Source organism: Echinops telfairi, unplaced genomic scaffold (assembly GCF_000313985.2).
Source record: "Echinops telfairi isolate 266 unplaced genomic scaffold, ASM31398v2 ScPeMD7_7467;HRSCAF=8505_1, whole genome shotgun sequence".
In the NCBI taxonomy this organism is placed as follows: Eukaryota; Metazoa; Chordata; class Mammalia; order Afrosoricida; family Tenrecidae; genus Echinops; species Echinops telfairi.
In genome coordinates this window covers 12,288,375-12,311,971 of record NW_022111368.1, presented here as the reverse complement: position 1 = coordinate 12,311,971, position 23,597 = coordinate 12,288,375, and the positions used below count along the sequence as shown (strand labels likewise).

At 43.7% G+C, this 23,597-nt stretch overlaps 2 protein-coding genes across 2 annotated transcripts in view; both read left to right on the top strand.

The window, feature by feature from the left end:
• DCUN1D2 (defective in cullin neddylation 1 domain containing 2) overlaps positions 1-4,406 on the top strand; it is a 40,202-nt gene extending 35,796 nt beyond the window's left edge. The window contains exons 5-6 of the mRNA XM_004704422.2: positions 1,140-1,236; positions 1,943-4,406. Coding sequence (XP_004704479.1) covers positions 1,140-1,236; positions 1,943-2,022 — 177 coding nt within the window. The 3' untranslated portion in view covers positions 2,023-4,406. The remainder of the gene's footprint in view (positions 1-1,139; positions 1,237-1,942) is intronic.
• A 2,201-nt stretch (positions 4,407-6,607) lies between these two features.
• The window catches only part of ADPRHL1 (ADP-ribosylhydrolase like 1), a 38,081-nt gene continuing 21,091 nt past the window's right edge, over positions 6,608-23,597 (top strand). The window contains exons 1-2 of the mRNA XM_004704421.2: positions 6,608-6,898; positions 14,996-15,160. Of these exons, the coding sequence (XP_004704478.1) occupies positions 6,685-6,898; positions 14,996-15,160 (379 nt within the window). The 5' untranslated portion in view covers positions 6,608-6,684. The remainder of the gene's footprint in view (positions 6,899-14,995; positions 15,161-23,597) is intronic.

Below are 23,597 nucleotides of genomic sequence, written 5' to 3'. Positions count from 1 at the left end.
AAGAAACGGATGATTCCTGGTACCAAGGATCCTGATAGGTGGCCCTGGGTGGAGTCAGAGAAAAATGTGGAATGAAACTCAGTTACAAAAAAGATCAGGTGCTCCCAGGCTTATTGGTGTGATATAGGCAGGGGGACCTCCCAACACGATGGCTCATCCATATTCTTCTCTGTACAAGATGGCTCAACTTTCAGCGAAATTACAGGCCTATTGGGGGGAACAAGAACACTGGGAAGGAGGTCCCCACTCTCAACTCTCCAAGGTCAAAAGGGCAGCATTTGCCTAGGAATACAAATTGGGAAGGGACCAAAAGACCAATGAATGCAAAGGGTAAATGGAAGAGGTGGGAGAGAGCTGTGCATTGTGGGAACTGCAGTCAGTGTCATGGCTCTGAGTTATTGAATGGAAAAGCATTTGCTCTCTAAAGTTTCACCCAAATCATGATTTTTAATACCGTGTACACTCGAGGATAAGCTGACCTGAATATCAGTCAAGGCACCTAATTTTACCACAAAAACTGCATTTTAAATGTGCTAGAAAGCCCGGCTTTTTCGCGAGTATGTATGGTGAATTGGTTACTGACCATCTTAGGTGTGTTCTACTCTGAAACACCTGAGGTCACCATGGGTTGGAATCAACTGGACACCGGTGGGTTTGGTGTGGTTTAGTGTGGTTTAGTGTTGCTTAGATTTTTGAAGCTATATCGTAGAAGATTCATTTAAACTATATTTCATGAAATTAGGTACTATATATCTTTAAAGTATCTAGAATATAATAACCATGTGCCCATTAATCTTGTACTCTTGTCTTCTTTAATTGGGATCAGTAACCTATATTTTAGGCATGTAGTCTAAGAATAGGTGCCTATGTGTTATGAATTCTATAAAGTTAGCCTTCTTAAACCTAATTAAAAATCCTTATTGATTTGTTTTCACATAAATCTACTTTGTATATATGTATATTGGCATAGTAGAAAAGTTTTATAAAAGTTTTAACAATGTCATTATTGCATTTACTCCTGCTCAAATTATATCATGCAGAGAATCAACCCACTAGAATATTTGTCCTTATCTAATTCTGGTGGTGGTTGTTTTTTTAAAATATGTTGGGGGGGGGTGTTTTATTTATTTATGTATTAGGAACATCACAAAAGATCAATCCCAAGGGACACTTGGAATCTTCTCCTAGATTTTGGAAACATGATTGCAGATGATATGTCTAACTACGACGAAGAAGGTATGGAGTTAAAATATTTTGAATGGTTGCTAGAAATTCTTAAACCTGACATGAATGTTAACATTTCCTGACGTTAGGCATCGAATAATGATAAAGAATGTCGGGACTGGATTCAGACCATCTCTGGTCCGACTCCCAGCCCTATCACATACAGGTGCCGTCTCCTCTGGTAAAGTGGGGAGGATAATGGAACTCACTTCATTAATAGGGATCTCCTATCAATCCCGAAAAAGGAAAAATGGGGCTTTGCATTGGGTGTAAATCAAGAAGACAGCCCCCGGCTGAGGGTTGTCAGGCCCCTATGAGAACATGCATGATCCGTTACTATATGTCATTGCCGTAAGAATGAGGCATTTGTCAACACACACTCTCTACCACCCACAGAGTAGGGTTGTGGAGACTGAATGTGTACGGAGCAGACACCCCTTGTTTCTCTGGCGGAGCAGCCTGGTGGATTTGAACCACCACCTGTGGTTAGCAGCCCAACCAACACCTAACCCACAGCATCACCAGGCTGGCTCCTTCAAGACATCAATATTTGTTAACCCTGATTTGCCTAGCAGGAGAAAAAATAAGTAACTGCAGCTAATTGGCACTGTGGAGCATGAGCTGTATAAACCGAATTCATTTTGGAGCTTGAAAAAGTGGCATGAATATGAAAATACTGCTTTTCAAACTTTGGTTTCTGTTTTCTTGTTTCCTTTAGGAGCATGGCCTGTTCTTATAGATGATTTTGTCGAGTATGCCCGGCCAGTAGTCACGGGAGGAAGGCGCAGCACTTTCTGAGCGAAAAGTCCCTCTGGATGCAGATGATAAGTGAATTGCATCCTATAAAGGACATATTTGGGTCAGTTTCTGTGTACATTTCTCGCAGAGTTCAGAAGTCATCCTTAACCAGTCATGAAACTCAAATAACCATCCAATCCTGCTTAAGGAACAGGGCCGCTGTTTGGTGAGCACCGCAGATTCCTTGGAAGATGGCTGCTTGGAATGTGTGGAGAAGGGCATCCTCGTAGCTGTTGCTCCAGGAGATGTCTGCGTGGTTTTCCCGTTTCAGGACAAGTGCACAGAGCCAGGACTCAAGAGCATGCCGTGTACTTCCTGACATAAGAGGAACACAGCAGTTACCAAAACACCTAAACACCGCTGATGCAGTTGTCGTTGCACTGCGGAAACAGTGTCGCGTTCTCAAAGAGGATGTTGTATTTTTATACAAGCCACAGGTGTTAAAAATGTGCCCTAAAGATGATCTTATGGAGTCTAACATTTTTAAAACTTGGTGCCAGGAATTCAAGATTTATATTTTTTGACTTCTCGACTATCTAGATTTGCCAAATCCACTTGTGTCTGTTTTCGTTTTCGTGGGCGTCCGTCTGTAAATCACTGTATGATTTTTAATGCCCCATGTCAGTCTGCACAGTGCGCGATTTCAGGAAAGGTTTACCTTAAACTGTTTACAAGTCAGTGGGCCTATTTTGCTTTTTAATAATGTTATTTGAACTTCCTATGAAGTTTCTTAAGGTATGTTTTTTTTTTTAAAAAAAAGAAAAGATTATATGACATTTAAAGACATTTTTCCATGAAAAATAATTTCTTTTATGAATGATAAATTATAGACTTAAAATTCAAGTGAGTTGGTTTCTTTTAAATATCTGCAATAGCTATACTGTTTCGCATCTAACCCTTTGTACAAACTGTACAATGTGAAAGCCAAAATACACATCGCTGTGTGTGGCGGAGGCACAGCCCTGCATCTTGTTTGTGTGTGAGAGCTGAGATGCGTCTGTAACATGGTATCTGTATTTTCTGATCTCCTCTCTGTCACAATGAACCCCCTAGCGCAGCACAGGACTAAACGTGTGTCGTTCAAAGGCCAGAGGGCCTAGGCTGTCCCCTTGCTCTTCTGACAAAGCTCTTCTGTAGAGTTTTGGAAATCAGTCTCTATTGGCCCTACCTCATGTTTGAAAGAAGGTCGCAGCACGGTTGCTCTTCGCATTATCGGTGTGCCTTGCTGCCCACGTACAATATAGTTTATGTCGCAGATAAATTGGCGATTCTTTCATAGGAGCAAGTGAGGGAGAAGAGCTCCACTCCAGGATGTCTATAAAACAGAAAGAATGCCTAATGTTTCTAGTTGATTTGACTCCCCTCAAAGATAATTCATTTGGTGTTTTCGGAAACATCTGTTGAAAACACGAGGCATGTCTGTTTGAGTGTACATGGCGAGGGTGTGAACTATAGATGCTTTGGTGTGGAAACCTTCCCCAAAATGGGCAGCAGGGACTAGAGGAGGAGGCATGGTCTTGGAGTTTGAAAAGCAAGATCTAAGCCACTCATTGAATGACCTGGGGCAGTAGGTCATCACGACCTTCAAAAACCGGTGTTTCTCAGAACCTCTATTTAATAAATGCTCACTTTAATGAAAACTTCAAAAATGTAAAAGCATCATTCTAGGCTTCATGGATTCTTGATGTGCAAGTGTTATGTTTAGAGGTATATCTAGAACTCACAATTATGAAGTTCTGCTTTTTTTCTCTTAAGATTTGAAATTCTCTATGGTTTAGCAATCGTTATCAAAATATTAGTAATTGGACAATGGCTATTCAAAAAACAGTGGGTTTTTTCCTTATATATGTTTAAATTATGCATGCTATTAAAATGGTAAAATCTCCAGAAACATGAAAATAAATTACTCAGTGCGGTGGTTGTGGTTGGTACCCTCTTAAATTCTATTCTTGGCTGCTGAGCTTCCTGCCACTAGATGTCAGTCTCTCCGTCTTTAGTCATGGGACAAACAGGAAATGTTTATTTATAGTAACCAGTACATAAGCTCCTGTGGAAACTTCAACCGTCATGTCTAATCTACTGTCTCTAATAATCATGTCCTAAAGCAGTTTAAATTATTTCATTTTGTTTTTCAATATCACATAGTGCTGCTGTTAAGCATGGTGTGTCCATGTGAGAATTCACAGATCTCATAAATTCACATATTAAGGAGTCCCTTGAGTTGATAGGAACTATATACCCATATAAACTGTAATAACCATTATGAATATGTTGAAGTCAAGTAAATAAACATGGTCGATAAAAGGAATACACATTGCGCTGTACCTTCATAGAGTGCTTACCAGCAATTTCTAGAATAAACATCGTCATCTCTTTCTCTCTCAGTGTCGTGTAGTGTATGTGTTATTTTTAACTTGATATATTTGTAATCTATAGATTTCAGACGTCATGGAGGCAATGGTAGTTTGTTTTGTTTTCCTGTTATCTGTTGCTATGTGCACAATTTTCACAGAAGATAGGGGATCACCAAATATTTGTGGGATGAACTAATATCGTAACTTCTGACAATCTTAATCTTAATTTGCTGACATAGGTCAAATATGAAGGGGCTTTAACAAGTTTGTGGGAAAATTCCAGTGTCTTTCAACTGCATTTCTCCACAAACTCTGAAAGCCCCGTGTAGTATGGCAGTTGCCCCTCACCTACTATAGTTAGGAAATAACAGTGTGGGAGGTGCAGTGGAATCCCTTTTGAGTGTTACCCACTTAAAATAGGCACAGATAAAAATCAGACCTGGAAGGGGCGGGTGGGGTATAATACCACATATACTCGAGTATAAGCTGATCCAAATGTCAGCCGAGGTACCTAGTTTTACCACAAAAACTGCATTAAAAATGTGCTGAAAACTCGGCTTACACACAAGTATATGCGGTACTCCCCTCAACATTTCTGCCAGACTGCTGCTCGGCCTAAAATATCTCTAAATGGCCGGACCACGTTTCTGGCTTTTGTGGTTTTGTTTGGGTAAGTACCCTACATAAGCAACCTAGAGCCATGTGTAAGCAATTCATTTATTTGCAGATGCCTCAAAATTATGCCCATAGCATCCCGTGTTGAGTTGCTAACCACAAAGTCATCAGTTCAAAACCACCAGCCACTCCTTGGGAGAAAGAGAACTTTCTACTCCTGTAAAGATTTGAAGTCTCTGAAGCCCACAGGGACCAGCCGTACTCTGTTCTATAGGGTCACTGTGAGTCAGAATCGGCGTGGTGTCAGTTTGAGGGCATAAAATTCCAGAAACTCACTGTTAACTAATTGATGGTTTGATAGAACATGTTCATTTACATGGATCTGAGTGCCTTAGTGTGTACTTCAATTTTGGTTTTATGTTTTTTAAGTCCATTTTCTAACTCCCTCGTACTTCTCCTGAGTGTGAGAAGAGAGTAGGTTCCGCTGGGGAGCAGAGAGGGAAGCAGTCTCATGATAATATTTGGATTGTGTCTATCTCTCCTCCAGACCTGGGAGTTAGCTATGGGGGAGGACTCCTGGCTGTTTTTTTAATGAGGACCCTCGTTTGACATTCTGCCCCTCATACCTCCACCGTGCTGCGTCCCAGCCTCCTGCTGTCACCGAGGGGTCTTCACACATTGGCAGGAAGGTGTTAAATCCAACCCTTGCAGAGGGCATCAGAAAGTCTGTGTAACTTTGCCCCTCTCAGGACACTGCCCCCTGCTAGTTAACTGGCGAGCCATTTGTGAAACACCAAGTTAAAAGACCAGTCTTCACACTGTTGGTTTCTCCTTACACTTTTCTGTGTCTTGCAAATTTTACATCAAATACGTTTTATCATCAGAAAGGGGGAAAGTAGTTTTTTTTTTTCTTAAGACAAAACCACTGCATGTAACTGGTGAATTCTAACACACTCAGTGCCGCAGCTGTAGATCAAATACTATTGTACCATCGCGGGGCTGGCACGGGACCAGGCAATGTGGCTCTGTTGCACCTGGGACCTGCGTCAGAAGGGACTCAATGCAGCTTAACAGCCACAAACATAGATCATTCTATTGATTTGAAATTTCTAGAAAAGGCAGAATGAGGGGCCTGGGCAACAAAGCAGCATGGGGAACTTTGACGGTGATGGTGACACAACCATATACATTTGCAAAAACCTCTCAAAAGGTGCACTTCTAATCGGTCGATTGTATGGCATACAGACCCTGCTTCCAGTTGTTTGCTTGTTTTAACGGTGCATGCATCTCTAAAGAGTTCTTCAAGAACGCTGCGCGGATCTGGTACTTGGGAGGGACTGCTGTTGCTCTAGTCTAGGTGCATTACTTAAAGGCAGCAGCCTTCTCATTGGGGAGGGAAAGTGAGACCGTCCGCCGGGGTTCTCCGGGAGCCTGGTTCCTTAGAAGGATGGCTCAGAGCTGCTAGGATCCAGAAAGTTTTTCCTCATTGGTCCTTTAAGAGGTGGCACCTGCGGAGACAGAAAAGGACTGCCTGACCATTTAGAGAAAGGCCCTGCCCGTGATACAATGACCAGTATAAATGTCAGCAGGGTGGACTGAAGGCAGCCAACAAACTGAAGCAACGAAGGCGGGGGACGCTCAGCAGCTGTTAACCGCAGGAAGAACCCGGCCGGCCTGGTGGCCCTCTGGCAAGATGGAGAAATTTCAGGCTGCAATGCTGCTGGGCGGCGTGGGCGATGCCCTTGGTTACAGAAACGCCAGCAAGGAGAACAGCGCCCTAGGTACAAAGATCCAGGAGGAGCTGAAACAAACGGGGGGACTGGGCCAGCTTGTGCTTTCCCCGGACCAGTGGCCAGTGAGCGACAACACCCTCATGCACATAACCACGGCCGAGGCGCTCGTCACAGGTAAGGTCCCTGCAGCGGCAACAACGGGAGAAAAGAAGGCGAAAGCTCTTGAAATAAGCCCGCAGGGCTCAGAAAGCAATGCAATCTCTTAGCTGATGTTGTTACCTGATGCCGCTGCCAAAAGTGGCAATTTAATATTCACCAGCGTCCCGCAACGAATTATATATGTGGGAGATCATATTTCTCCTGGAGCATCTCTTGACGACAGTATTATTTTACTTTGCAGAGAGCTAAGATTTCATCTTTATAAAGGGCGAGTTTTCGGTTCTCATTGGTAAAGTGATAACCAGGCCGACCTCCGTGGCACTGAGAGAGAGCCTCTGTCTCTAATGGAGGGGAAGCCTTCATGCTGAAGTGGGGCTTGGGGAGCAGCCGGGGAGAACCTTACTGTCCACTTCAGGAGAGAAGCTACCTCAGTCTGCATCAGCTTCGGAAAACTGGAATGTAAATAAGCCCCGCTTGCCCCATTAAGAGAATAGTATGTGGGGATTCCTTCTCCATTCTAATACAACAGGATCTAAATACCACCCACCCAAACCTTAAGTTGCTTGGACTTAAACATGGGCTAAGAAAACGTTTTTAATGGATTGGATTTGGGAGGGAAACAAAGTTTCTTGGGATGTTGTTGAAGTGACAGGTTGATTGGATGATTCCCAGCTTTCTCCCATCGGAGAAACAGCTTGGTATATAACTAAGCAGCTGAAAGCCCACAAGTCATTTGCCCTTTTAAAACCTGCAAATAGGTAAGCACTCGCAACACTGGGAATCCAGGACAGATAAACCCCTCAGGACCAATAATGAAAATAGAGATACCAGGAGGATTAAGGGAAGGTAGGGGGAGAAAGGGGCATCGATCTCAAGGATCGACATATAACACCCCCCTCCCCCAGGGGGACAAGCAACAGAAAAGTGGGTGAAGGGAGACAGCAGACGATGTAAGATATGAAAATAGTAATAAATTATAATTTATCAAGGGTTTGGGAGGGAGGGAGGGTGGGGAAAGGAGGGAAAATGAGGAGCTGATATTAAGGGCTCAAGTGGAAAGAAAATGCTTTAAAAATGATGGCAACATAGTACAAATGTGCTTGACACAATGGATGGATGGATGGACTGTGATAAGAGCTGTAAAAGCCCCCAATAAAATGATCTAATTTTTTTAAAAACCTGCAAATATTGCTAGTATAGCTTTGTAAAATTAACCTGTGGGGGCAACTATTAAGTCATGGAGTTTTCACTTATGCATTCACATCCCCATATTCCATTTCTCTGCTGTGGACATGCTACAATTAGCCCCAGTGGTCACTGTATAGGAATGCCATACGCTTGGCGGCTAGTTCTTAAGTGTTGAGGTATAAAGGAATGATCAAATTTTAAAGCATTGTTAGGTAAACAGAGTGCCGTGGGTGAGAGGTCACCGCTTGTTGGGCGTGATGGAGCATCTGTCTGGGCCCACACAATCACAAGATCAAAGCCCTTCCCATTTCTAGTGTCCTGGCAGGTTCTTGACTGCCTTTAAAGTGCTTGGCAGTATCGAACAGTATTCTACCAGCCCTTCGCACTTACTGCCCCACCCTACCCCAAAGCACCGCTGCACCCCTGAGGCCTCAGTGCACCTGGCTGTTCACCATGCTTTGTTGGTTTTAGCTGTGCAGTTTCTGTCCTTACTCTTAGCCTTACTTCATCTATGTTTGGATACTATGTGTACACATACATGTATGTGCATCCACATAGTCTCCTACATGTTTGTCCTGGTCTTTGAAGGCACTTCACTAAGATTGTTTATGTATCTGGTAATTGACAGACTCTGGCCATTACAGCTATGTGGTTCCTATTAGGATAGGACCCGAAAGCAGTGGGCATTTTCATGCTGGGAAGATCATGTTGGAGAAATCTAAATCCTCTTTGCAGTAATAAAAACAACAACAACAACAAACCCTCACTGTCATCAAGCCCCTTCTGACCCATGGGGATCCTGTAAGGCAGGGTAGAAGTGCCCCTGCGGGTTTCTGAGACTATAACTCTTTACTCGTGTCTCTCTATTACATTGTCACTTGCCATTACATCAGCCCCAAGTCATAGCAGTCACATGTGCAATGGAAGGAAGCTCTGCTTGGTTCTGTGCCACTCCTGTGCCTGGACCCTTGTGACCCATAAGGTTCTCCGCTGACTTTCAGAAGTGCATCCCCAGGCCTTTCTTCCTAGTCTGCCCGTTCCACTGAAGCCCGCTCCTCAGCGGAGCCCCACACCAGCTTCCACTGACAGATGGATGGTAGCCTACAGGAGAATCAAACCTGGGTCTGCATGGAAGATGAGGGTCCTGCCAGTGAACCCCCTGACACCCTTACATAGCATATACATATACATTATATACACTACATGCAGTACAATACCACCTAGATCCCCACACTGACATTTCTGTGTTCAAAAAACTTATATGAACACGTTGCAGCATTATTTTCTAGGAGAAAAATTAATTTCCATCTAAGTGATCTCAACATATAAGTGCTAACAAGTAGAATTAGTGATGCCTGATTGATTGTTTGCTACAGTGCCCGCTAAAGAGTCTTGGTGGTGCTGCGCGTTAGGCAATGGGCTACTAATCTCAAGGTCAGCAGTTTGAACCCACCAACTGCCAACAGAGGGAAAGATGAGGCTCTTTGCTGCTGTAAAAATTTAAAGTCTCCGAAACCCTGTACAGGGTCACTCTGAGTTGGGCTTGACTTGGCAGCTGTGGATTTGGTGTAGCTTATTGTGCCCTGTATTTTGTGGGTCATGAGTAAATATGTATTGAATATTACCTACTTGAATCTATTGCTCTGATAAAAATTAACTCATTCAGAGTCACCCTTTAGGACAGGATACAATGGCCCCTGCGGGTTTCTGAGACTGCAAATCTTTACAGAAAGCAGACAACTTCATCCTTCTCCTACTCCATCAGGGTCACTGTGAGTCACAGTTGACTCCATGGCATTAAGTTTGGAATTTGGTTTGGTTTGTTATAAAAATTAAAGCAGAATATTTTCCTTCAGGTCACTGAAATTTTCAGTCAAATTTGTATTAAAGCTTAATTTTCAAACAGCCCCTTTATTGTCTTAAACTAACAAATTATAGCCTAGAAGAGATCTTTGAGCTATGTTAATAATGGAGCTAACTTTCACATAGCTCGTATGGATGCCTGGTACTTTTCAACTGCAATTTGTATGGTATCATTTAATCCTCACATCAGCTATGAAGTTTGGCACATAGACACCTTAGTATCACAATTTTTCACATGAGGAAACTGAATGACTCCAGGAGATGTTCAATAATTTGCTCAGCACTACAAGCCTTGTAGGTGACAAAGAATGGATTGAAATTCAAGCAATCTGCTTCCAAAGCTAATATTCTTCTACACAAGTGCTCACTACGTCAGGTCGCTGAGATAGGCAAGGATTTGAAACACTGCAATGTGTAATGACCCTTCTGCACGTTTTCCAGTCAGAGATTGGCGTTCACAAAGTGAAACTACCACTTGGGAGATTTAAATAGGTTTTAGTAATAAATCCCTTAACCCTCCAAATGGTGGCTTGTGAGTGCTTCCCCTCTTAGACTGATCACGATGCCAGAGGTAGAGATAATGTGCGGTGTCCTACTTTTAGTCTTTCAAATGAGCACCAAACCAAACAAGCCAACCCACTCTCAAACTCACTGCCATCGAGTTGATGCCTGTCGGACAGAGGGGAACTAGCCCTCTGCGTTTCCAAGACTGTACCTTTTTACAGGACTAGAAAGCCTGGTCTTTCTCCAACAGAGCAGCTGGTGGTTTTGAATAGCTGACCTTGAGGTTAGCGGCCCAACGTGTAACCATTATGCCACCAGGGCTCCTCAAAAGAGTGCAGAAGCAGAGATTGAGTTAGGAAATGACAGTGTCCAACCTTCTACAAGGTAGGTAAGCAATACAGTGTATATATATAGCTTATGAGCAAAGAACTCACATTGCCAGTAAATATTAAGTCACTCAACAAGCATTTATTGAGGCCCACTGGTGAGCCAGGTCTTGTACCGGTCACTCAAGAGTCCAAATGGAGATAAAAGACTGATCTTCAGAGAATGTGTAGTCCAGACTTGGGAGCCTGGCCTTCCCACTTCCTGATTGGTCCCTCACAAACGAATAACATTAGTGACCCTGTTCAACCACTTTGAAATTCACATTAAGGATAGTAGTACCATCCTTACTAGATCCTTGGGTGATACAATGAGTTTTCAACCTCTTACTTCAGGGCTAGCAGTTTGAACCCACCCAAGGGCACCGCAGAAAAGAGGCCAGGCAGTCTGCTTCGATCAGGATCACAGCCAAGAAAACCCTATGGGGCAGTTCTGTTCTGTAAACCACGGGGTCACCATGAGTGGAGATGAACTCCGCAGTAGAGCGAATCAAAGTAGTAGCTTCTGGGGGTATCTGCTGAGCCAGTTAAATTCAAGGCAGAGGGGTCCTTTCAAAAGGTTGTGTCAAATGTATTTTGGGAACACAAAGGGATCATTTTAACAGATTTTCTCAAAGGCTGTAAGATGATCACCAGGGCTTATTAGGAAGACGTTTTCAGAAAAGTGAGGAAATTACCAGGGCAAGTGTGCTGAGGACGTATTCTCCCATAGCAACAGTGGGCCCGCTCCTTCTTTGGGGATAACAAGGGCCATCTGTGAGACTTTTGTTGGGAAGCCTCACCCCACCCACCCTGCAGCCTTGACCTTGCCCCTTCAGACTTCTTTTTTTGTTCCCCAAACTCAAAGAATGTTGAAAAGGAACACGATGCCCACAGGTCCCTTGAGGGTGCCAAACTGCCTTTCTGACGTAGGGTCCATGAAGGAGCACAGACCTCCGGGGAAGGGAGATGGAAGCAGACGTGGAGAGTTCTAGGTGGACAAACCACAGCTTTACATACATTCTGATAGCTTTGTCTAATAAACGTTTCTATGATTTTGTAGCAGTGCTCTCTGACTTGCCATCCTCACGAGATTATGTGAGAATGAAGTTCAATAATATAAGTGCAGAGTACATGATTACGGGGAGATGGCTCCTGTCAATTTAGTTCATGTTGTGTCTTTATGAAATGTCTTATGCAAAAAAGGGTCAGCAGCTCCAGTTCCTGCCGTCAAAGGAAAGCGTTAGAGGGATGTAAGATGGTATTTACCCAACAGTAAAGGGACGGACAGAAAGTGCCCACCTAACTACCCATACCCTGGACTCAGGTGTGCTTATCTACGTAGAAGCAGACGGGCCCTGCCCAAAGCCAACTGTTTACTTGCTTCTCTTTTAATAGCTCCCCTGCCCACTGCCATTGACTCACACTGCTGACCCTCTGGGCCAGAGTAGAGCTGCTCCCTCGGGCAGCCTCGTCTTTCTCCTGAGAGCAGTGAGTGGTGCAACACACTGGCCTTGTGGTTATCAGCCCCGTGCTTAACTCACTGTCCCACCAAAGCTCTTTTCAATAGCTCCTCCTCCTCCCCCACTCCAAAAAAAAATCACACTCACTGCCAATGAGTCAATGTCAATTCCTAGGGGCTCTGTAGAACAGGGTAGACCTGCCCCTGTGAGTTTCCAGGAGCAGAAAACCCCCTGTGAGTTTCCAGGAGCAGAAAACCCAGTCGCCACCCCCACCCCCGGAGCAGCTGGTGGTTTCAAACTGCTGACCTTGCAGATCAGAGCCCAACTTGTAACCACTAAGCCACCGGGGCTCCTTAGTGGTATCAACCCTGTCATTGTTGTTGTTAGGACACGTTGGGAGACTTACAGGAAGTTTCAAAAACTCATTTTCTCTTATTCAACTTGAGTTCTTGTGTCATCAAATAGAGAAACTCAGGCAATAGCTCTGTAGAGTCTGTCGCTTAGAAGGATCTGTTCCTGGCTTTAGTGTGGACCTGAAAAGACGACACTTTTGGTGGCCCTTCGTCATTTTTCCCCTCCCTTTAAAGGGGGCTACATTCAGTTCCAGAGAGACCTTCTTGAAGTATCCAGTTCAAGAATCAAATGGGCTGTTCTCTGAGAAGAAGCATGAAGATCAAGCTTCCTGACCTGGGGTTGAGTGAAGGAAGGCGTTTGTTAGCTAATAGTGCTGGTGCCTGAGAGGTGAACACTTATCCGTTTACAAACAGTCCCAATGGCTCACGCGTGGCAACAAGAGGTCTTACATGCGCATGAGGTTCATTTTATTCTCACAGTGTTGCCCATTGGCATCCCTTTCCCTATTACTAGCAAAATGTATTCCTCCTAGACCCAGGTCATGCCATACCCTCTCTTAACCCCCAAACTCAGTTACCCTCTCTGTAACCATCTGCAGCGAGAAGAGACGGAGTCTTCCCAAGAGCCTCTCTGTGAGAGAGGCCTCTCCTCCTATGTGAATGAGATGTATGCATTTTTAAGACCCTCAGTGCTTATTATGAAGTTCTTTCTTCAGAGCTTTGCCATTCTAGCTGCCTTTACAGCAAAGGCCACAAGTACCACCCACTCCATCAACCCTGACAGCTGACGGAGCTGAGGCTTTCCAGGAGATGGGAGAGGTACATCACCCGGCACTGCAGATGCGAACATTACAGGATGTGTAGGCATTATCCACCACCTGAGAGAATAACCTAGTGAGAAACATGCTCAAGTTTGGAAATTAAAATCCATGTACCAGCTCTGATCCAAGGCAATTCATATAACCTCTCTGAGTTTTATCATACAAGCAAGCTCATTCAACAAGCAAATTTGACTTTGACTCATGTTGGACAGAGTAGAACTACCCCCATGGCTTTTCCAGACTATAAATCTTTCTAAGAGGAAAAAGCCTCCTCTCTCTCCCAAGGAGTGGCTGGTAGTTTTGAACTGCTGACTTTGGGGTTAGCAGTCCTCCTTGTAATAATATTATGAAGTGCGGTGTGTCCTCACCCCCATCCCCACCCCCGCCGTGTGTCTGTCAATATAGTAAGGTCCATGAATGGTGCAAATTGTTTGCACTGGACTACTAATCAAAAGGTTGGCAGTTTGAATCTCCCAACTGTGCCATGTATGAAAGGCCTGGTGATCTACTTCCGAAAGAAGCCCTTTGGCATGTAACCGCTGCAAACCCTGCATACAGGTCTTCTCTGAAACGCATGAGGTTCCAGGAGTCAGTGTATGTCTATGAGATAATATAAATATATCCCCTCATGGTGCAGTAGTGGTGCATCGAACTGCGAACGGTGAGACCAGCAACCACTCCCTGTGAGGAAGGTGAGGCGTTACTTCCGTGAAGAGTTCCAGTCGCAGAAACCCCCGGGCCGCGCAAGCCTGCCCGTGAGGGTTAGAGCCAACTTGAGGACAGTGAGTTTGGTTTGGGTTGGAACAAGGTATATACAGCAGGTGTTTGATATGTGTTATTTCCTGTTAGCCCTGATTCCCCAGAATCTCTCAGAGACTTAAGTCAAAGCTTATTCCCAAAACACCTTCCATTTTTTCAGGATGTGCTTTGGGAAATACCTGGTAATACAGTGCATTGTTTCCTCACTGGTTACGCCACCAGTAAGAGAGGAGGAATTTGGAAATCGAAGAAAATCATGTCTTTATCGTCGAAATGTCTGTTTGAGAGAAATAGGCAGACTTTAGCCCTTTTTCCCCCTGCGTGTAGCAAAGAAGGAACCATTCGTGGAAAATGAGGCTTGTGGAGTTTGGGACTTTTGTTTTACGAGCTTCTCATTTGCAACTAGCAATCACTTAACCAAATATGATATCTGAAATCTGGAATGAATTATTTGTCATTATTTTAAATTTACCTAGGTAGATAGGGTTATAGAAGATGACTCACCGAAAATGTCCCTCTTTTATTGGAAAAATATATTTTTCATAGTATTTTTTGACCTATAATTCACATGTCATGCAGTTCAGTAGTTTAAACATATTTAACAGAGTTGTGCGATCTTTTTTAACTTTTCACTTAGAAGCCTCATTATTGTAGTTTTTCTATCGTCACGACTGCACCGTGGCATTTCTGCAGCAGTCGGTTCGAAGCCAGCCAGGACCCCCTGCTCCTGGGAGGGAAAGAGATGACGTCGTCTCTTGCCGCTTGCCCTGATTTTTGTCCTTTCCTGTCCTCTGCTCAGACTACTGGTGCCTGGATGACCTGTACCGGGAGATGGTGAAGCACTATGTGGAAATAGTCGAGAAGCTCCCGGGGCGTCGGCCAGACCCAGCTACAATTGAAGGCTGCTTGCAGTTGAAGCCAGACAACTACCTCCTCGCCTGGCACACACCTTTCAACGAAAAGGGTTAGAGGACATCGTTTGTTGTCCCTGTGAAGCTGTGTTGCTGTGCTCCCCTCTAACACCAACCCGCCTCTTCTGTCACCCTGGCTAGCCCCGCCTTCCACTTCCATCGTGGGTTGAGATGACATGGGAGTTGCCAAAAATTCCTTGGTCGGGCAGGGCAGTCTGTCCTCTTACAAGCCAACCCTGCCCACTTGGTCATCAATTCCCTGGTTTATTTAGGGAATATTTTCCACTGCTTTCCCTTTCTGTTGATACTGCTTTCCCACAACATCAGGAAGAACGGGCTTCCCCTGCAGGCCTGCTTCTGTGACGCTCTGATGTGGCTTTGCTGGAGCTGTTTGCTAGGGACTCGCCGTCTCTGTCTTCCTGAGGGCCTGGACTTGACCTCTAGGAAGAGGGGTCCGATGGCTAAAGAGCGGCAGAGCAGCTGTGTTTACACACTGACCCTCGGCTCTGCTGCTTCCTGCGGCCTCTCCTGTGGCTCTTCCACGTTGGAGAACCTGGACTCTGGTGACCAAGGCAGAAAAAGAAAACTCACTTGAGCTAAGAGGAGTTTCCCTGAGATGAAGCGCAGTCTCTAAAAGTTAGCAGAGACGCGGGTCTCCCTGAGAACTCAACAAGAGACAGAACGAGGAACGGTTGTGTGTGTGGATGGGGTGGAGCTCTGGCAGCCAGATGTAAATAGAGGAGCCAATGAACTGGGGCCACCAGGAGAAGTCTGTGCAGGTGTAGACTGATGACCAGCCTCCCCGCAGGGTTATCTCCTCGGTGGTGTGGTAGAAAACACACTGAACTTCATACCGGATGGGTGATTGATTTGGCATGACGTAGATGAGTACTTAAATGGGCATGCCCTTTGATCTGGCAGTTTTGCTTCCAGAAATGGTGAGGCCGTGTGCCAACTATGTACTAAAGCAAGTGTACAATGGTATAAAAGAAGGCTTTTTCGTGGGGGCATTATTTGCATAAACAGGTGTATTCTTAGACTGGGAGGAGCTTAAATGTCTGTCAGTGTGTTAGTCTGGGTACTTTAGAGAAACAAATCCACAGAAACTCATGTACAAGAGAGAGTTTTATATAAAGGTTAAGTGTGCATCAACCCAACCCAGTGCTGCCCAAGCCCACAAGTCCAGCATTAGCCCATTAACCCATATGTCCAACACCAATCCACAAAGTCCTCCTCCGTCTCACAAAACACACACAATGACGCTGACTGCAGGAGGAAAGCTGAATCAGTGAATGTGTAAGCATCTCAGCACTGGCAGGGGTCTCCACATGGCTGCTTCAGCACCCAGGGCTGCATCGGGGTAGGTCCATGCGGCTTCTCCTTGGGGATGTCGTGCAGGAAGTCAGCCTTGCCAGCTGAAGCAGGGAACTGGCTAAGGCAACTGCACCCTGGTGCGACCATCACAAAGCAAGAGACCTGAGAACTAGAAAGGTGAGGCTCACCAAGCCATTTATCCCTCTGCCCTTCAATGAACCCCACCTGTGTTTATTGGCCAGGTTGGCACAATAAACTAACTACCTCAATCAGTTAGGGAACGGTGGAATTAATGATGGCACAGTGCTACAGTGAAATACTCTGCAGCGGTTAAAAAGAGTGAAGTACAGCTGTGTGTATGGGGTATAAAAAGGGCTCGAAGATAGGTAAGGTGAAGAAAGCGAGATGAAAATGAGTGTGTCTCATACACACTGTGTGGGCACTAGCACAGAGGCCTCCTCTGGCTGTGTCAGGGAGAAGAGTCGATTTCCACACTAGCTCAAGGCGGATTGACACAAAGCAGAGATCAGTCATGCCTCCATCCTCCAATCTTCCTTCACCTATTAGGACGGTAGTCATTTCACCCCAACACGTTCCTTCTCTGCTGGGTTCAACACGCCATTGAAATGGCCATACAGAACTCAAGGCAATTAAGGGAGTTTATTAGGGAAGATATCAAGTTAAGCACAAGCCAGGATTAGAAAACTTTAAGGATCCAGCTAATGGTTGACAGCAACGCCACATTCTCAGCCAGCAGCCAGCCTCTCTCTGCTCCTCAGCCTCTCAGCCGTGTGGTCCCCTGCAAGCCAGCCTGCTGCTCCGCCTCACAGTCTCAGTCTCTGCGTTGTTCTGCTCTGTCCTACGGTCTCCTTGCCTCAGCCTGGTCTTGGCCCTGCTCCTTTGCTCTCTGTCTCATGGCCTCTGTCGGTTCAGGCAGAGCTCTTGAGAGTGACCCTCTGGTGCGCTTCTTCTCAGATGGTCCCTGAATTCTTTCCTTTGACTTTTGCAGTGCCAGGGGTCATGGCAGTGGCATGTCTGAAACTAGGCCAGTATTCAGAGAGAGGCCATTCTGTTGTTGAGGGTAGGTGATAGATCCCAATCACGGTCCTAATCCTGCTTCTGTGATGCCACCTGTCATTGTCGTGTCTTGAGCTGCCATCAATCCTGAGTTTGTGGCAGTTCTCTTTGTTTCGTGCCCTATTTACCTGTAGTCCTGGCTTGACTTCTCAGAGGCCACTGTACCCGGTGCTACTGGCCTCCCTCATCCAGAGGAAGTGCCTGTGGCTTTGTGTTGTCTTCTTTGTCATGGGGTCTCTTTCGTGCCCTAAAACACGTCCCTAAAAGAACTTCATTTAAAAGCGTTAGCACTCTGGCTTGGGGGGCTTAACAGCAAAAAGGTTTCGCCTTGTTAATAGCCTTCATGATTACCTCTTCAGTAGTCATCCAAGTGGTCTTCATGGACAAGGTAGTTTATCACTTACTCGGCTCACCGTGCCCCCCACTAATTGTCAGCTAATCAACCAGAGGATCTCACCATAACCCACCAGGAGAAAGAACTGTGGAAGTTAGGGATCATCCCTTTCCCTCCCATTGTCATTGTCAGTTGTTGCAGTAACTTCATAGTCAAAAGTGGGTATGCAAAGCGGTAGGGATTATTTAAAGGCCTGTAACGTGACTTCTCTCTCTGGGTACCAGGGAGAGTCAACACAGCCAGCCTTCACCTTGTGAAAGGTGAGTCACTTTCACCTCAGGCACTTCTGACCCACTTACAAGACTCTCCTTTTAGAGCGGATCTTAGTGCCTTGAGAGAGAACAGCTCTGGAAGCAAAAGATCTTCCACCTCCTCCAGTTCCTTACCCTCCCAAAACAAGTCCTTCTGGGTATAAATGAAATTTAGGAAGGAGAGAAAAATGAAATACTACACAAATGAAACCGTACTAATTTGCAATTATTTAGCACAATTTAAAAGTGGTTGTTTTTCTGTTTGGGGGAATTTTATTCATGTAAATAATTCCTATAACCTTATCATTCTCTTCTAAGAGGTGGTAGAACATTGAGGGGAGTGATATATGTGTTCATTCTCTTGTTATGTGCTGTGTCCCCCAAATGCATATTGGATTTCTAAGCCTTCTTCTGTGAATGCAATATGAAGTGGGAATGGGTGCTCCCTCGTTCTGCTAATGGGGTTATGACAGTGGGTGGGGTGGGGATAAATAACCTAGTCCCTTCTGAGCTCTCTTACAGAGAACAGATTAGATAGAGACCCACAGCTGTCAGAAAACAAATGTCACCCAATGTTATTAACAAACAAATAAATAAACATATAAAAAAGACAAGGAGGGTCTCCTACGGCCTTCACCTGATATCTGGACTTTCAGCTTCCGAATGGTGGGAAAATAAATTCCTGGTCTCCAGAGCCAAAAATGTGAGGTACTTGCATGACAGCAGCACTCTGCATCTAAAACAATATTTGGTGCCAGGAAGTAGGGGTGCTGTTCAAACAAATACCTAAATGGCTTTGGAAGTAGGTAATGGATTGGAGCAGGAAGAATTTTGATGTGTTTGATAGTGAGAGCCTAGATGCCATTGAAGATACTGTTGGTAGAATTACGACATGCACGGTGATTCTGATGAGGGCTTAGAAATAACTCGGAGGGGTGGGGTGTGTGGTGGGGGGGTGGGGGGAATCACCTGTGGCCATGGGCAGAATGTTGTTAGAAATGTACCTGGTGCTTATACTCTGCCCTTAACGTGGAATTAAGGTACTCCTCATCTTGTGTAAAAGGAAATTAAGGTTTGAGAAATTAAAAATTGCTTCCCTAAGATCACCCACGTGGTGGTAGACTACTCAGTAAGCCATGCTAAATAGCTACTAAGCCAAAGTCTACTGAGCACTTAGTCTATGGCAGGCCCTGTGATGAGGCTGTCCGCTCACCATCTCTCAGCCCCACAAAGTCATCACTGTTACCCTCTTCATTTTACAAATGAAAACAACAACAAAACGACAAACAAATCATAACTGAGGCTTACTGAGGTTATGTGGCGTGCCTAAAATTGCCACGCAGTCTCAGGCTGGAGTTGGGATTTAAACCCTTCTGCCTTTCAGTAGATATTCTTCCTCAAGAAATTGGGATGCTTTTCCTGTAATCCTTTTGAGTGGAAACTAAACCACCAGCTGCTCCCCAGGAGAAAGATGAGGATTTCTACTCCCGTCAAAAAATACAGTCTCCGCATCCCCTTACACAATGGTCGTGGGAAGGAGACGAGCCAGTCAGGGTGCAGTATAGCACCTATGAAACATGCAACTTTCCTCTAGCTCTTTACCCCCCCCCCCCCCACTATCATGATCCTAATTCTACCTTACAAATCCGGCTAGACCAGAGCATGTACATGTGCACAGGTACAGATAGGAACTGGAAACACAGGGAATCCAGGACCGATAAACCCCTAGGACCAATATGGAGGTAGCCATACCAGGAGGGGAAAGGGAAGGTGGGGGAAGTGAGGGGGAACTGATCACAATGATCTACATATAACCCCCTCACAGGAGAACAGACAACAGAAAAGTGGGTGAAGGGAAACATCGGTCAGTGTAAGATATAAAAAAATAATAATTTATAAATTATCAAGGGTTCATGAGGGAGGGAGGAAGAAGTAGGGGGGGAATGAGAAGCTGATACTAAGGGCCCAAGTAGAAAGAAAATGTTTTGGAAAAGATAATGCCAAAAAAAAGATAAAAAAATGAAAAGATAATGGCAACAAATGTACAAATGTGCTTGACACGATGGATGGATGGATTGTGATAAGAATTGTATGATTCCCCAATAAAATGATTTTTTTTTAAAAAGAGAGATACAGTCTCAGAAACCCATAAGGGCAGTTCTACTTCTGTCCTATAGGGCTACTATGAGTAACTATAGGTTTATAGTATAGCTGTAGTAACTATAGGTTACTATAGGGTTACTCATAGGGTTACTATGAGTCTGAATAGTCTCAGTGGAAGAGAGTGAGTTTGAGAGTTTAAAAACTGTAAGCAACTTGCACAAGATAATAAAACTAATCAAAGGTGAAGAGGCCAGTATTTAAATTCAATTCAGATGCTAAGAGTCAAAATTGCCTTATATCTGTGTAATTTGAAGTATTTCCAAAGCAATCTGCATACATTATCTTATTTATTATATAGGGTAATGAATGCAGATGACAGATGTAAAGTAACTTATATCTTAGTTAAGAAGTGCCCTGGTGGCCTAGTGGACTGCTAGCCACAAGGGCAGCAGTTGGGAGTCAGGGGCAAACCTGCAGGATTAAGACCGGGCTTTCTGCTCCCATAAGGAGCTCCAGCCACAGAACCACAGGGCCAGGTCTAGCCTGTCCTATAGGTTGCTTTGACTCAGAATAGATGCAATGGCAGCGAGCCTGGTTTTGTTTGCATCTTACTTACGGAAAATAAATAGACATTTATCTCTATCAAGCAGTAACCTCCATGGCATCAGGAGCTGTGTTTGAAATGTTCATCATTTTTCTCCATCACCTTGTTCATTATTTGATGTATGACAAATACTCAGTAAATTCTTTTCTAGCTCATGGCTTCTTATTGGACAGATAGAAGTTCATTGGTTCAGAATATGTGTTCATTGACACATGAACATATATATGAGGGAGCTTCAAAAACTTCTTGGAAGCATGAGATAATAGAATTTCCCCACTAACTTTCTGAAGCCCCCTCATATGTCAGGTGACAGATTGACACTAGAACCTAAGCTTTCTTTCTTTCTTTTTTTTTTAACCTAAGCTTTCTGGTTCTACTGGTCTTTTTTATATGGCTGAATTCAACAGCTTTACATAAATATATCTCCTACACTTGTCATTTCAAAATGGCCTGAAATTAAGAATTACTACTATATCCCTCAAATTCAGAATAATTTTTTTTAATTAATATGTTAGTGGGGGAGAAATAGAAGATCAAAGATTTTGTTATTAAATGAATACTACCTAAAATAACATTATTCCCAAGTATAAAAGTAGTCTACCTTCATGGTAGAAATTTAGAAAACACAGAAACATGTAAAGTCGATAGAAATTACCCATGAAATCACCTAGAGGGAAACATCTTGTACATGTTCCGCCTGTCTTTTTTCTGTACATAAACTTGTATAGAAGTGTGTGTGTGTGTGTGTGTGTGTGCATGCACACTGCATGCACGCGTGCGCAATCTTTCACTCCTGTCAATGGAGTGACAGGGACTAGATTTACTCTCTTATCTGAAATGACTAAAGAGAACCAACCAAAGTATATGAAACAATGGTTTTTAAGGCACCAGATATCAGGTAGTGAGTTGCAATTACCGTGAGAGAGTCCCCAGCTGTTGTGCAGGGAGTTAGAATGAAGCAAAGCCTGGTGAAATCTCTATAAGAGTTTGGAGTCCAGGAAGGCCAAGAGAGATAGAATTCACAGAAGAGAAGACCAGCAAGGAGAGAGCTACATGGAGAGAGAATAGTGGACCTCTACTGAGAGTCCTAGGTTATTTAGCAGAACATTTGTTATGTACACAGGAGGAAACTACCCAAGGCTAGAGAAAGAACCTCCTGAGAGTACAGTGCCCCATGCCACATGGGTACAAGAATAGTGCTTGTTCTTGCCAGCAGACTGGTAAACCGCATAACTCATGGGGAATTTTAATATACGACTAAGAAGGATCTAGACTCAGTAGTAGTGACATCCTTTACAACCCTGCTCAGGTCCTAATAGGATACGATGCAAATCTGACAATCAAGTTCCATACAGATTAAACTGTTTCCAAGTAACTAAACTGCATCCTTAAAACAAAGCTAAGGAATACTTATAGGAAATACAAACATACCCAGGACTTAGCAAAATGTAAAAGAATCACAAGATTTGGCATCAAAGTTTACTGGGTGTGCAAAGAAGCAGGAAACTGCGTTCTGTACTGAAGAAAAGACTCAGAAAGTCACAACAATGGCTTGCACAGACGTGAGAATTAACAGAGGACAGGAAATAGTTCTGGTCGTTACAATCAAAAAATGAAACAGAGGACATAGAAGACAGGAAAATAACCCAAATCAAATTACTGAGATAAAAATGGCAATGTCTGCAATTTTGTTGTTGTTATTTGTTTATTTGTTTGTTGATTGAGTTGGTTAACAATAGATCAGACAGTTCAGGAAGAAAAAGGTTAATGAATTTGAAAGCATGATAGTAGAAGCCACCAAAAACAGTGGTGACAAACAGAGAAGAGGGAATCCATGCACATTAGAAGCGCATCCGTGATCTGTGGGGCACCAGAACACATGTCGCTGGAATTCTTGAAGGAAAGAAAGACGAGGAACAAGAAATACTTGGGAAAAAATTATCAAATTTTTCTGGGTTTGATGAAAATCACATCCAAAATACTCAATGAGTCCCAAGCACATGAAACATGAAGAAAACATATAAGCTAATTGCTAAAAAAAATAATAATAAAGATAAATCCTTAAAAGAAGCTATAGAAAAGAACAAATTTGTTTTTCTCTAAAAGCAAATGTTATATCCAGGAAAATGAAGGTAAGAGCAGATTTCTTCTCAGAAAAAAATGCAAGAAAACATGAAAGTCCTGACACAAAGCAACCTCAACTAGAATTCTATACCCTGTACCTGTTAGAGCTATCTATATACCTGTTAGAGCTGAAGGTCAAATACGCTCATTTTCAGATGAATGAAAGCTGAAATAATGAGGCAACGGCAGACTTGTGCTACAAGGAATGTTAAGGAAGTCATTCAACTAAAAAGAAAATGACGCACGGTTATCTAATTACTCAAAAGCGTTAAGAACGAGAAAAGGGTGGAAATATATATAAACATAAGAATGAAGAGCACTGATACTACATGGGTAAATATGCCTGAATTTTTACTGTTAATCGAATCTCTTTAAAATGCCACTGTTTGAATGATAGCAATATGGAGTTTATATAATATGCATAAAGTATGGCAATAGCATGAAGGTTTGTAAGGGGAAAATAGAAATATACACCTTCAAATATTTTGCACATGAAGGACCATGATATCAAATGAAGGTAGACGGTACTATTGATATGATAACAACATGGATGAATCTCAAAATAGTTATTCTGAGTGAAAGAAGTCTGGGGAAAAATGATCATTTCTGTATGATTCCATGAA